This window comes from Macaca nemestrina, chromosome 18, assembly GCF_043159975.1.
Source record: "Macaca nemestrina isolate mMacNem1 chromosome 18, mMacNem.hap1, whole genome shotgun sequence".
NCBI lineage: Eukaryota > Metazoa > Chordata > Mammalia > Primates > Cercopithecidae > Macaca > Macaca nemestrina.
The window spans coordinates 11,540,727-11,555,401 of record NC_092142.1 but is presented as its reverse complement, the minus strand read 5'-3'; the positions used below and the strand labels follow the sequence as shown (position 1 = coordinate 11,555,401).

Below are 14,675 nucleotides of genomic sequence, written 5' to 3'. Positions count from 1 at the left end.
TTTGTAACCTCTGGTTTGGGGGTGTGGCTACTGTGTTGGGGTCTGGTAGCGCCTCCCTGCAGCCACTCCAGGTCCTCAGGCCCCCATTAGTCTTCCAGTTTATGCGCCTGTTGAGTCTCTAATTTTCTGTCCAAAGGAGGAGCTCACTCAGGAGCTGTCTTGGCTCCAGGCGAGACAGCTGGGAGGAAGCAGGACCTTCATGGCATGGGACAGTCTTCAGCCAACAGGGTATGAGAGCTGGGGGATAAATGCCTGACCTCCTGCCCCTCCCAGGACCAGTCCCGAGGCTCATCTACGCAGCTGTGCAGAGGGGCTCCAGAGAGGCTGAGTACCAAGCTCCCCCAGCAGTGTCTGGTGGTGACCAGGCCAGCTGTGCCCTGTCTACTGGCCTCCTGCCCTTCTTTCCCAGCTCCCACTCCAGCTTCCTGGGGCTACTACCCAAATAAACCAGCTGCACCGTGTCCTCCTTTCAGGCCTCTGCTCTCAGTGGTTCCTCAAACGAAAACCATGAGATTTTGCTCATGGCAAAGCAACAAAAATCCTTTGAGGTGTGACAAACGCCAGGAAAGAAATGGGTGGCAGCTGCTGATGGAGGAAAGCAGGGGTCTGACATCAGAATAGCCCCTGGAAGTAACACTGATTCTGTGGACAGAGGATAAGGACAGAGGATGGGTGCAGGTGCAGGCGTGGGGGAGGGGGCTGGAGGGAGGAAAGGCAGGTGCCAAGGTCCTGGGAGGGGAATGAGTTGAGGGGTCGTCCAGGACAGGGCAGAGGGCTCGTGTGCTGCAAGTGGTGGGGTGTGGCCAGGGTGGGCTGCAGAGGTGGCCCAGGCTGGCTTCTTATTTTGGGTGCTGTATCAGTCAGGATTCTTCAGAGAAACAGAACCAACAGGAGATACACATAGGTAGATAGGTAGGTAGCTATAGATATACAGATTTATAGGCTGGGCACGGTGGTTCATGCCTGTAATCCCAGCACTTTGGGGGCCTGAGGCAGGACGATCACTTGAGGCCGGGAGTTCAAGATCAGCCTGGGCAACATAGTGAGACAAAAAAATAATAATAAATTCAGGTGTGCTGGCACACGCCTGTAGTCCCAGCTGCTCGGGAGGCTGAAGCTGTAGGATCGCTTGAGCCTGGGAGTTCGAGGCTGCAGTGAGCTTTGATGGCAACACTGCACTCCAACCTGGGTGACAGAGTGAGACCCTGTTTCTAAAATAAAATGAAATTAAAAACGAGATTTACAGATGCCCCTCAATTTACAATGAGACTACATCTCAGTAAACCCATCCTAAGTTGAAAACAACTTTAGTACCTCGATAAACCTGTCACAAAGTTGAAAAATCGTCAGTTGAACCCTTAACAGTTGGGGACCATCTGTATTATGGGAATTGGCTCATGCAATTCTGGAAGCCGAGGAGTCCTAGAGTCTGCTGTCTGCAAGCTGGGAAGCCCAGGAAAGCCAGTGTTGTTCCAGTCCAAGCTGGAAGGCCTGAGAGCCAGGGCCACTGATGTCCAAGGGCAGGAAGAGATGGATGTCCTGGATCAAGCAGAAAGCAAATTTGCCCTTTTTCCTCCTTGTTTTATTCGGGCCCTCAATGGATTGAATGGTGGCCACCCACAGTGGTGAGGGCGATCTGTTTCACTCAGTCTACTCATTCAAATGCTACTCTCTCCCTTTTTTTTTTGAGACTGAGTCTGGCTCTGTTGCACAGGCTGGAGTGCAGTGGCACGATCTTGGCTCACTGCAAGCTCCACCTCCCGGGTTCACACCATTCTCCTGCCTCGACCTCCTGAGTAGCTGGGACTACAGGCGCCCGCCACCATGATCGGCTAATTTTTTGTATTTTTAGTAGAGACGGGGTTTCGCCATGTTAGTCATGATGGTCTCAATCTCCTGACCTCGTGATCTGCCTACCTCGGCCTCCCAAAGTGCTGGGATTACAGGCGTGAGTCACTATGCCTGGCCTTCTTTTCTTTTCTTTTTTTTTTTTGTGATAGGGTCTCACTCTGTCACCCAGGCTGGAGTGTAGTGGCCAATCTCAGCTCACTGCAGACCTCTGCCTCCTGGGTTCAAATGATTTTCGTGCCTCAGCCTCCTGAGTTAGCTGGGACTTCAGGTGCCCGCCACCATGCCCAGCTAATTTTTGTATTTTCGGTAGAGACAGGGTTTCACCATGTTGTTGGCCAGGCTGGTCTTGAACTCCTGACCTCAAGTGATCCACCCACCTCAGCCTCCCAAAGTGCTGGAATTACAGGCGTGAGCCACCACACCCTGACTCAAATTCTACTCTCTTGCAGAAACACTCTCCCAGTCACACTTGGAAATCATGTCATGCCCACTATCTGGGCACCCCTTAGCCCAGTCAGGCCGACACATAAACTGAACCATCACAGTTGCCCCTGAGGATCAGCTGGGGACTTAAAAAAATTCCAGGGCTCAGCTGTACCCAACAGGGGCCGGCTCCATGTACCTGAGGGGTCCTGGGTTACAGGTATTTCTTGAAGCCCCTCTGTTTTTCTGGCTGGGCTGTTGGTGAGACTCCCTGGCTGAAATTGCATGCGCCAGGCTGGGTCCTGGTGCTTGATTTACCTGCCTCCATTTCATCTACACAAGCAAGGACCCCGCCAGAAAGGTTCCCATTTTACAGATGAGGAAACTGAGTCTCGTGCAGTTTCACCACATACTCAAGGCCACAGGGATGGGGAGCGTTGGTGCAGGGACTTGAACCTCGTCAGCTGCTGCAAAGCCTGCACTGCCACCTACTCCACCCTGCCTGAGGTCTCGCTGGTCACTGAGATACCAGCAGCAGCTCGGTCTCAGCTCAGATACCTGTGGAGGGTTGGGGGACACAGAATTTCTGATGACGGCAGAGGAAAGCACTCAAACACTCCTTCCGTTGGTAACCTGGCCCTGGCAAATTCCCCTGATCTTTGGCTAGTCCTGGTAAGACCTGGAAGACACCAGAGTGAGCACACACAGGGAGAGGCTGAAGGTTAGGGTCATGGGCATGAAGAACTGAATGGAATTCAGGCTTTAAGAATCTGGAACTGTATCCAAGAATGACTCCATCCATCCATCCATGCATCCATCCAACATACATACACAGAGAGCCCATGGGCCAGAGCCTGCACCCAGCTCCCAGAGAACAGGTGAAAATAAGACACAGTCTTTGCCTGTGGGTGAGTCTATTGGAGAGGGAGAACTGAAATAAGAATTGTAAGGCTGGGAGCTGTGGCTCACATCTCTCGTCTTAGTGCTTTGGGAGGCTGAGGCGAGAGGATTGCTTGAGCCCAGGACTTTGAGATCAGCCTGCACAAGGGACTTTGTCTCTACGAAAAAATTAATAAATTAACCGTTCCACAGTTCACAACACACTGTGACCTGTGATTTGTGTGCGTCATAGTGGCATCTCTGATCTAGGATGACATTTAGGGGTTCAAGGACTCAGACATAAATACCCTAGTCCCAGAGTGAGCTGGTTCTTTTCTTCTGTTTTTTTTTTTTTTGTTTTTATTTTTATTTTATTTTTTTGAGACAGGGTCTCACTCTGTTGCCCAGGCTGGTGTGCAATGGTGCGATCTCAGCTCACTGCAACCTCCACCTCCTGGGTTCAAGCGATTCTCCTGCCTCAGCCTCCTGAGTAGCTGGGACCACAGGCCTGGTTAATGTTTGTATTTTTAGTAGAGATGGGGTTTCACCATGTGGCCAGGCTGGTCTCGAAGTCCTAACCTCAAGTGATCTGCCCACCTCAGCCTCCCAAAGTGCTGGGGTTACAGGCGTGAGCCACTGCGCCTGGCCTGTTAGCTCTTCTGATCCTATCACTGAGAAAATCTTGGTTAGGTGCCAACGGGCCTCCCCTATTAACAGGGAGCAGGCAAGGCTGGGCCCAGAGCCTGTGGCAGGTGCTAGAACCTGGTTAAAAATTTAGTGATATGGATTTGCTTGTACTGCATTTGTTTTTATATCTTTAATTTCTGGCAAGGGTAATGGGTCGAATGCTGAGCCCCTCTAAAAAGATGTCCACGTCCTGAACCTGGTCCCTGTGAATGTGACATTATTTGGAAATAGGGTTTTTGCAGAGGAAATGAAGGATCTTGAGTTAAGATCACCGTTGATGAGGGCAGGCCCCAAATCCAGTGACTGCTGTCCTTACAAGAGAAAGGAGAGGGGGATTTGACACAGACACGGGGAAGAAGGTGCTGTGGGGAGAGGCAGGGACTGGAGTGATTCACTCATGGGATGAGGATCGCCAAGTGCTGGAGCCACCAGAGCCGGGAGAGAGGCAGGAGGCAGCTTCTCCCTCTAAGCCTCCAGGAGGAGCAGCCCAACTGGCAGCTTGATTTTAGACTGTGGCCTGCAGAACTGTGGGAGAGTAAATATCTATTGTTTTAAGCTGCCCTGTTGGTGATCATCTGTCATGGCGGCCCTAGGAAATGAATGCGGCAGTGGTGCTGGTTTTCTGTTTCCAGTGAAAAGTTTTCGTCTTAAATAAATTGAAGTTAAAAGGCAAACATTTTAGAGTCAAGGAAGCAAGGCCACGTGTGGTGGCACTTGCCTGTAGGCCCAGCTACTCAGGAGACTGAGTTGGGAGGATTGCTTGAGTCTGAGAGATTCAGGCTGCAGTGAGCTGGGACCACACCGGTGCACTCAGGCCTGAGCAACATGGCAAGACCCCGTCTCAAAAAAGAAAAAAAAAAAAATGGCAAGGAAGCGACAGTGCGACAGTGGAGGTGACAGGCCGGCGTGTGTTCGGGGGCACAGGCTGCCCTCTGGGAGGAAGTCAGACTGAGCCAGGCAGTGTCAGGACTGCAGGGACCAGGCAGAGCAGGGTGGGCCCCAGGGCAGGTGCACAGCCTGGGAGCCCAGGTGGCTGGTCTCTAAGTGGGGTGGGTAGACCCAGGAGCCCTGGGGCTGTGGAGGACAGGGAAGCTTCACACTGTCCATCGGGCAGCCTTGAGTGAATCCCCAGGAAGCCCCTTCACCCCATGGGTGATTCAGAACCAACTTTCTTTTGGAGAACAGCTCTTTAGAGGTTAAGGGTTTTTTCCCAACGCCATGAAGCGCCACAGAGCAGCAGGAGGTGGGGGAAGGGGGTTTCCAGCAGCTGGCTGGCCAGCAATTGGTCTTCCCCTAGAGGTCACCAGCAGGCAGGGCACTACTACCTGCCCTTGCCGGCTCCTCCCTCTAGCTACCGTCAGGACGCTCCGGGCCTGTTGGGCATATCCACTGGACCCTGTGAGGCTTCGCTTCATGGCTACCGAGTGGGACCCTCCCGAGGCTCTGGGGAAAATACTGACAGCAGCCGGTCTACGCACATCACTTCCAACCGCTGAAAAGGGAATATACAGACATGCTCTGGGGACACCAGAGACGCGGCCCCAGCCTCTCAACCAGCCCCAGGCGACCCCTGGGTTTGAACCTGGGCTGGGAATGCAAGGAGGGAGGAGCTGTCACCCAGCAGGTCTCAGACATGTAAATGCCCACAAGGCCTGAGACCCGGGTGAAGCGGGGGCATGGGAGGGCAGCTCTGCCCTGGGCAGTGGCTTCCTCCTGTTGGCATAGCCCCAACCCTTGGCATGCGGTGAAGGAAAGGGGTTCCTTGTTCATTCTTTCTTGACTCAACTTGGTTTTCCTCCCAAGACCCAGAAGTTCCTGGCCATTTCTGGGTAGGGTTTAAGCCGGATGGTCAGATTTTGAGAACCTGCGATCCTGTTTCCAGGGATTTCTGGGTTTCACGCTGGTGGACGTTGGTGTTTCCGAGTCATGCCCACTCCAGCACTTCACCTGACTCTGTCCTCGGTGGGGAGTCTTCCTGCTTCCCTTGGCCTAGCCTGGCAACAATGCGGCTGCTCGCTACGCTTGTCCTGCAAGGTAGGGCTTGGCTGTCCCACTCCACGGATGCAGAGCCTGAGGCCTGGATGGGCAGCCACCTGCCCAACAGGGAAAAGATGCAGAATGTGGACCACGCTCCCTGCACCCAGCAGAGGTAGGGCGGGGACACTTCCTGATGGGGCCGACTGCCCCTGAGCAGTTATTCCCGGTCTCCGGTTAGTATGAGCCCCGACAACCTTTTAGGAACCCAGGGATGGGAGGGAACTTGGCACAGGGAGGAGGGAGAGGGAGGGGCTCCAGCCACCACACCCCTGCCAAGCGGCTGCGCCGGGATGAGGGGTCATTGGCTGGGAACCTTCCCCTGTACCAGGCCACGGCCTCCTGCCACAGCCCCCAGGAGCAGCACGCTACATTCTTGGTAACTTTTTTTCTCTTTTATTGCCAAGTTTAAATTTACAAGGAAGTTCCAGTTTTCATTTCCACCCTCGTGTTCAGTACCCATGAAGCATGAGTCACGCTGGCGAAAGGAGGTACTTCCCTAGAGCGGTCCCGAGGCTCAGCGGCATAGAGGTTTTCCAACCCTCGGTCCTCACTGAGACAAAAATTATTTACATATTTTTAGTTCAAGGAAACATAAGGAACTCGTACAGTGTATGCCCAATGTCAAGATGACTACATTAAATGCTTCAGATTTATTTATTGCATCTAGACAAGAAGATCAAAATCAGTTCACCCCACGCCTTTTCAAAAAACGGTGCATCTCAGAGACCTTGGAGGAATCTAGCGCGTGTCTGGCAGGGCTGCGCTTCTTCACCTGCCCCTGGGGTTGCTTGTGAATGCCAGCGTTTGTGTCATGGGAGGCTGCAAAGGCTGGGGGAGAGGGACCAGGTTGGGAGGGCGGCAGAGGAGGGGCTGCTTACGGAGGCCTCTCCTCCCAACCCTAGGCCATAGCGGAGGCTGGCCCTTCTGCCTGGGGGAGCACCTCAGCTGGCCTCATCTGACCTGCTGGGACAGGTACCTCCCACGTCCAGAAAGGGATGAGCACACCTCCACAGCAGCATTCAAAGCCAAGGTTTGGGAGTTCCTGCGGCCTGCCCTGCTCCCTGACTTGGCAAACCGAGCCAGATGGTGCACAGTGGAAGGGTGGACCAGGGCCTGGGCCATAACTCTAAGTGCTCTCTGCAGGGACTCGGGGGGCGGGCCAGTTGGGTCTGTGGGGGCTGACCTCAGATCTCTGAGGCTATGACCTGAGTGTCAGAAGCCACAGCCCCCGCTGTGGGCCTCCTCACCCTCCTGGTTCTTCCTCCGGATGCCAGGGACCCAGCATGTCTCGTCTGGACTGGCCTGTCTGGGAGTGCCCCAGCTATGAGGTTTGCGGGGAGCTCCTGAAGACACAGCTGTGCCCACTGCCACTGAGACCTGGATGAGGTGGGGTCCTTTGACGCCAAAATGGCTGGTGGCCTCCAATGGGCTCCCAGACCTCCTTACATAAGAAAAGCTTCTGGGAGCCCTGTTTATAGGAAATCCTCACCCCACATACCTGGAGGTGCCCCCAGAGGCAAGTCGCCAGCCCCAGCTGAAAGAGGCCCCTGAGAGCGACCCTGCAAGCCTGCACGGGGGAACTGCCATCCTTGGCCAGGGATGCAGGGTAGAAGCCCTGCCCTGAGCAGTGTCTTATCCTCTGCTAGTCCTCCCGGGCATGCTGTCCAGCCCTGGCCAAGAACTCTCTCCTTCAGTGCTCAGTGTTCACAAGGCCAGTTGGAGCCCAGAGACTTCTGATAGCAGGCTGGTGGCCCACCCGTGTGGCGTGGAGTGAGCTGCAGGCTGTTCCTCCCAGTCATGCCTTGGGGCGGGGCAGCCACTTGCCTTCTCTAGTTTCTGCTGCCCCATAGACAGAGTCATTTCAAAACCAGAAGTGCATGTCTCAGGGGCTAGCCAGCTTCGGCCAGCTTGATCCTCTCCACCCCTCTTGCTCTTGCAAAATTAAGCAACACACAGGCTGCCTGCTGGGTGTGGGGTATCCCGTCTCCTGATGCTGTGGTCCTTCTCCCCATGATGGTCTTCCCCTTGCCCTACTCTGCCTTCCTTCTCTTCCAGGGACTCTGCGCATGGCCATGGTGGTCACAGTTTGCCCTTCCTTGGGGTTTCTGCCCACGTGGCCCTCTTTCTGAGCTGTGTCTTTTCTCTATTGAAGCAAAGGTCCTTGTACCTGCAGCCATGAAGGCTGGGTGGGCACAGCTACCTGGATGGCTTCTGAGTACTGAGGCCTGCCCCCATGGGCGCCACTCCCCCTCCTTGGCAGGACTGTGTTTCCTTCAGGAGGCTGAAAACTGCCCTTGGCAGGCCGTGCCGGGACACTGGCTTGGCGGAGGAGATAGACACTGTGTTCCTCTAAAATACAGGGGGTAAAAGATCTCAGCGCGGCTACCCAGGCTACCCCATGGCCAAGCTCCGGCGGACACCTAACGCCCCTGGTGGGCACATCTGCGGGCAGGTCTGGAGGAAAGTTGTGGAAGGTCTCACCAGTGACTAGAGAGGTGAGGGGCCGCTGGCCCTGGTGGACTTGGGGAGGGTGGATGACGGCCTGGGCCGTGAGTGCTGTGTCCGGCTCCCAAGCTGGCTGAGTAGAAAGGAACATCTTGGGGGCTGTCTGATGCATCTGGGTCCTTGCCTGTACACACCGAGCCCGAATGGGGAAGGGAACCATGGGGTTTTAATTTTCAGATCAGCAGCAGTAGCAGAAAGGGAGAGTGACAGACTCAGAGCTCTGGGGACACCACGCCCTTGCAGCTGGAGGGGAGCTGGCTCTGGGTCATCTCTCGGCACACGTGGGCACACAGAGTCGAGTGGCAGGTGACGCTGAGGGTGGCTTCCTTTGATTTCCATCATGGCCACAGGGTCTGGAGTCTTCACAGTCCCAAGTGGTTCCTTCTTAGAGATGGCAACACTGAAGAAGATGCTGGAAGCTGTCTCTGTTTGGTTTTGGTGAAGAGAAATGAGGAAGCGTCCTGAGTGGGGAGCTGGCTACATTCTTACTTTTCCTGGAGAAATCTTTCCATGATGGGAGGCCTCTCGGCTGCTATGGCAGAAAACCGTCCAGCCCTCTCAGCTCTGTTTGTACCTGAGAATACATGTATCTCCCTTGTTTTTGTTTAAAAAATAATCTAAACTTTCCAGGAAGGTACTTCATTATTCCACAGGTTTGCAGAGTTAGTGAGTAACAAAGAATCACTTAAGTAAATGGAAAAAGCCACACTAAGAACTCTAAAACATCAGGAAAGGTCCAGTGAAAATGATAATGAAATCTTAACTGTATTATTACACTTTTCACATGACATCAAACCTTAGTGCTGATGTTTTTGGACTCTTTTTTTAAATAGAAGTTTTAAAAATAAATGTTCACCTGCTGCCAAAAGCGGAAATAAATATCCAAAGGAGATGTTTATCTAAGTCTGCTTTTCTACAAATTTCTACGTACAGTGACCTGGTCCAATTCTTCTGTGCACACTGGGGCTGGTGACAGAGGAGCCATATGACAGAGGAAGCAAGAGGTGCCGGTGGGTCCTGCCACCTGGGGCTCAGAGACACGGAGCCCAGGCAGCTCCCTGAGGTGGCTGGTGCAGTCATCTACATTCGCCGGGGTGTCTCCGCTGGTCCCAGCCTGCACGTGAAGAGATGCAAAGTGAAAAAGGAATTCAAAGGCAACATGGCCTTCTTCCCATTCAAGGGAGCGCAGGGATAGGTGGTTGAGATGGCTGCTGGGAGCTGCAGAGAACGGTGGGTGCTCCCAGCATGTCTTGCCAGTCAGCGGCACTGGGGTCCCTACCAACAGGGCCACACACACAAAGGGAGGCCCCAGCACTGACTCAGTCCTCAGCAGGGCCCACAGGCTCAGCACATGCAGCCTCTTCGCCCAGGGGCTCCGTGCAGGCGGCGGCTGGTGTGGACAGCGGGGGGATGCCGGTGAGGCTGCGGAGGCTGTGGGGGTCAACTGGGGGGACAAGGGTCAGCGACTCGACGCTCAGCGTGTCAGCCGTGTCCTCGCAGAGCAGGGAAATGGTGGGCTGCTGGGCAGGGACGAGGCTGGGGGATAGGCTGGCTGTCTCCACGGCTGCGCTCCTGGCCATGTTCTTGCTGGGCTTGGAGTCTGCTTCCGTTTCGTTGACGATTACCAACTGGTCAGGAAGGTGAGGCTTAGGCAGTTCTGGAGTCATGGGGGCATCTGGATTGGGGGAGAGAAACCAGAAACACACTGAGCCCTTGAGACATCCCGTTGCGCTGCGCCCTCTGCTCCCATCCTGAACCGTGGCCCTGGTGAGCTAGGTGGGAGGTGGCTGGCTGGTGTGAGGGCTCAACGTGGCTCCACTCACTCCTTTTGGGGACACAGAACCTGCAAAATCCAGTCTGACCTAGGCCTGGGGAAAATGCAGCAGGGCCTAGGGTTACCCTGACTTGTGATATGAGGGGAACATTTAGGGCCTGTGCAAAATCAGCATGTGGATTTTGTGCAAAAGCACAGCACGTGCAAAAGCACAGTTCCTGGGTGCAGAGACCTCGCTGACAGGATTTATGTGTGGGCAAATCTCAGGCCTGCCGGATAATAAATACTTGTTTAGGAAGTAAATGGGCTTGGGTGTGCTCGTAATGTCAGGCCCTTTCCAGAGTATACATTTGATGACATTTACCCAAGAGGAAACCCACTGCAATATTAAAAAAAAAAAAAAAAAAAGAAAGAAAAAAAGGAAATTCTGTAGAACTTTTCAGCTTGCAAAACCAACACAAAACCTTGGCCTGCCTCCTCCTCCTCCTCAAAGTGCTGAACCAGCACCCACCAAGGGGCTGCTGTGGTTAGTCAGGCCATTACTGTCCCGAGCTTCCCGGCGGCGGCCACTGAGAAACCACGCCAGGACCAAGGCAGGCGAGGTTCCACCCAATGCAGTTATTCTTAGGGCAGCAATTTCTTTTCTTGGTGCTTTTTTTTTTTTTGGCAGAGTCTCACTCTGTTGCCCAGGCTGGAGTGCAGTGGCGTGATCTTGGCTCACTGCAACCTCCACCTCCCAGGGTCAAGTGATTCTCGTGCCTCAGCCTCCCGAGTAGTTGTGATAACAGCCGTCTGCCGCCACATCTGGCTAATTTTTGTATTTTTGTAGAGATGAGGTTTCACCATGTTGGCCAGGCTGGTTTCAAACTCCTGACCTCAAGTGATCCGCCCGCCTCGGCCTCCCAAAGTGCTGGGATTACAGGCATGAGCCACCACGCCCGGCCCTTGGTGCTTTTCCAAATCCTACAGACACACGGTGGCCCATCTGCCTTCTAATGATGAACCTGCCTGAACAGAAACACCAGATGCAGCTGGAATTCATCGTGGAAAACATCTTCCAGCACTTCAGATGCTGGGTGTTTAAAAACATTGAGAAGACGAGAGTGGGCATCCTGCTTGGAGAGTGAATTCTCATTTGCACAGAGCTGGGGGTCCCCAAGCCATGGCGGGAAGTGCTGACGATGCCATATCAAGCTAAGAGTGACAGCAGCCTGGGGCCCGGGAAGCATGGTAGAATTTTTTTTTTTTGTTCAGCGTGATTCCAGTTTAGTTTTTTATTTTCTAAGTCAGGCCAAAATAAAACAGAACAGCAAACGGAACATAAAGCAAAATAACGGAAAAACAAAGAACGAAATAAAAGCAGGCAGCATATAGAAAGCGAAGAGGGAGAGGAAGAGAGCTCTCATCACGGAGCGAAAGCACAAGAGACAGACTGGATTTCAAAGCACACACCAGCATTTCTCCCCACAAGACTCCGGGCAAGATGAACTCTAAAAGGTTCCAATTCATTTCATTTCTTTTGTCTGAGACGGGGTCTCACTCTGTCACCCAGGCTGGAGTGCAGTGGCATGATCATAGCTCACTGTAGCCTCAATCTTCTGGGCTCAAGCAGTCCTTGAGTACTCACTGCCTCAGCCTCTTGAGTAGCTGGGACTACAGGCCCGTTCCACCACACCTGGCTAATTTTTAAAATTTTCTGTAGAGACGGGGTCTCGTTACGTTGCCCACGTTGGTCTGGAACTTCTGGGCTCAAGCAGTCCTTCTGCCTTGGCCTCTCAAAGTGTAGGGATGTGCACAGGTGTGAGCCACAGTGCCCAGCCCAATTAGATTCTTCCTAAGGCCTTTTTTTAAAAAGAGAGAGAGAGAAGATCTAGAGGAAACCATTGCATGAGGCTTTGGTCCTCGCTCTGGGAGGGTGGCAATGGGCATCAGTGAACACTAGTGGAAAAAGTGATTTGAGGTGTGATTTGAGCCCAGAAATGCTGAGTAAACACTACATGCGAATTCTGGTTTCTTTGAATTTCAACTAATTTGCTCCATTCAGTAAGGAGGCTTGTGGTGCTGGGCTGGTTTCAGCTCAGGCGTGCACCCTGACCTAGCATGATCTGCCTGCTATTCCTCAGAACCTGTGGTTCTCTGAGCAGGGCTCACCTGCTCTGGTGGCCTCTGCCCTTGCTTCAAATGGGCATGAGCAGATCTATGACGAACTCACACACATGTGGATCCACACATAAGTTTCGCTGCTGAGGAGGCAGTTTAGAAATGACTAACTCCCCAAATGGTACTGTCCTACCATCTGGAGACAGAGTAGCCAAACGTTTCCTTCATGTTTTCTTAAAATTTCTATGTAAGTGTTTTCTCTCTTTGCTCAAGTCTGCATTTGCATGCAGATACTCAAAATGCTGGCCAACTTCGTTCTCTGCTCCTTAATGGGGTGTTTGGTGATGAGAATAATCAGGGATGTGGAAACCTTGTAGGCAAATATATCAAAAAGAGTAAACCAATTAACAAACAATAGCACGCGCACAGAACTGTTTCTTCTTCAGGAAAAGGACCAACAATTTTTATTAAAAGGATTCGTTTTCCCCCTAAAGGTAGCCTCTTTTTTAATAGGAAGAAAATAACCCCTTCTTACCCATTGCCTACGACCTGGCCTTGTTGTTGTTGAACTGCTTCCTGAACTTGATCTACACGTATGTATCCAACCAAGGGAGGTAAAAAAGGAGAACCCTGCCAGGTTTTCACTGGGGGGATAATTACCCAGTGAGGACACATTTTGTTTCTAGTCAAGCGCTGAGCTGCAAAAGTTACTGGTGAAGCCCTGGCTTCGTGCTTGCTGGTGTTTTTGAACTCGAGGGCCACAAGTTGAGGCCAGGCCCAGGAAATGAGGGATTTGGAGAAAAGTCTGACTTCCTGGCCATGGGCTGGGGAGACAAAGCCGAGGGGGTAAGGGAAGGCCATGTTTCCACGAGCAGTGGACAGACCTCCTGTGGCTGTGGCCTGTGAGGACACCAAGGCAGCAGGTCCCCCACATGCCTGGCCAGCACCTCTAAAACTGATCTGCAGGTCTAGGATGGGGCCTTAACATATCCTTGTCAAGCAAGTGGTGACTTCCAGCAAAAACTTGGATTTGTTGTGCTGGGCTGGGAAAAGGTGGGGCTGAGTGTTGTGGGGAAGAAAAGGATGGTACCTGTAGAACAAGTGCAGGGCAAAGCTCAGAGAAAATAGGATTTCAACACAAAAGAAGGCAAAGGCTCCCAGCAGACAAGCGCAAGGCCAATGGAGAAAAGCGCATCAGAAACCAGAGAAGAAGCGTCACAGGGGAGGCAGCAGGGATGGTCCCAACAGCGAGCCAGGCTGCTGGGTGGCGGCCCATGGACTAGCCTCATCGCTGTGTGGGTGCTACTCAGAAAGGGATATGGGGGGGGCCACATCCATCCATGTGTCTACGAGGGAAATGGCTCTTGGCCTTTGGTCAAAACAGGACTGAATTTGTCACTTATCTTAGAGCAAGGCCAGGGGAAGAAAGGAAAAAGAAACGAGACTTCTTGGTTGCTTTCTACAAATTCTCACTTGGCCAGCCAACTGCCGCCCAACCCCCATGGCCTAAACTGCGGGGACCCCTGGGGGACTTGGCGGGAGCATCTGCTTCTGGCCCGGGCTGAGCCTGATGCTGCTGCACACTTCACAGAGGACAGCGTTTCCAGGCTGTACAGGTCTGGCTCAGAAGGACCGCCGTGAAGGTCAAGGGCCGGGGATCTGGTTTTCACATGAGGTGAGGCCAGAAAGGGAGCAGGGAGAGCCAACTTTGGGGGAAACTGGGGAAGTGCCGCCTTGGTAAACGGCTCTGTGCTCAGGCCCAGCTTGGCCCACCTTGCCAGCGTGGACCCTGCCGACTGTGGAAATGCAGCATGGCGAGTGGACGTCGCGGCCCGAGCGGCTCCCAGGGGAGACCTGCCTGAATTGACTGTGCGTGAGGTGTCGTGGCAGCCGCCGTTCGGAGCACTAAACCCAGTGGCCGCCATGACTGTCGGCCTCCGACAGGCTGAACACTCGCCGGCGTCCTTTCCTGCCACTTCTGACTAGAGGGAAAACACAGCGACAGATCATAGAAAGCCTTTAACAATGGGACGGCAGAGGCGACATGGAGGGGACACAGAGCAGCAGTGGACGCTGAGCACTGACGGCGGGGGAGACTCGTGGGGCAGTGCCCAGCATGGGCTTGTGGCCACCGGAGCATGGGGTGCTGGCCCCCCATGCAGAGAAGACACCCCCCATGCAACCCCCAGGACGAGACAGGGTCAGGATCACTCAGAACCAAGTTGTTCACTCGTGCATCTTAATCGGGTTGGGGCAGAGAAGGTGGGGTCCTGTTGGAAAGGAAAGACGGGTTCATCCGCAACATCTAGTCTCGGTCGGAAGCCTCAGGGGATGGAAGAACAGAATCACCTGTCGGTTTTAGACGTGGCCCAGGAGTTAGGACACGAAAACCCTGCATCCTCAGGACAGTGTGAGGAGG

The 14,675-nt window shown here is 53.5% G+C and overlaps 1 protein-coding gene across 4 annotated transcripts in view; it reads right to left on the bottom strand.

Moving 5' to 3' along the window:
- Window positions 1–6,254: 6,254 nt before the first annotated feature.
- The window catches only part of LOC105467772 (C-type lectin domain containing 16A), a 240,001-nt gene continuing 231,580 nt past the window's right edge, over window positions 6,255–14,675 (bottom strand). For 3 of the 4 annotated variants that reach the window (XM_011717473.3, XM_071084122.1, XM_024788485.2), the window contains one exon: window positions 6,255–10,057. In XM_011717473.3, coding sequence (XP_011715775.1) covers window positions 9,702–10,057 — 356 coding nt within the window. In that variant the 3' untranslated portion in view covers window positions 6,255–9,701. Of the gene's footprint in view, window positions 10,058–14,114; window positions 14,239–14,675 lie in introns of all 4 variants that reach the window. The other variant, XM_071084121.1, reaches the window with a different exon arrangement.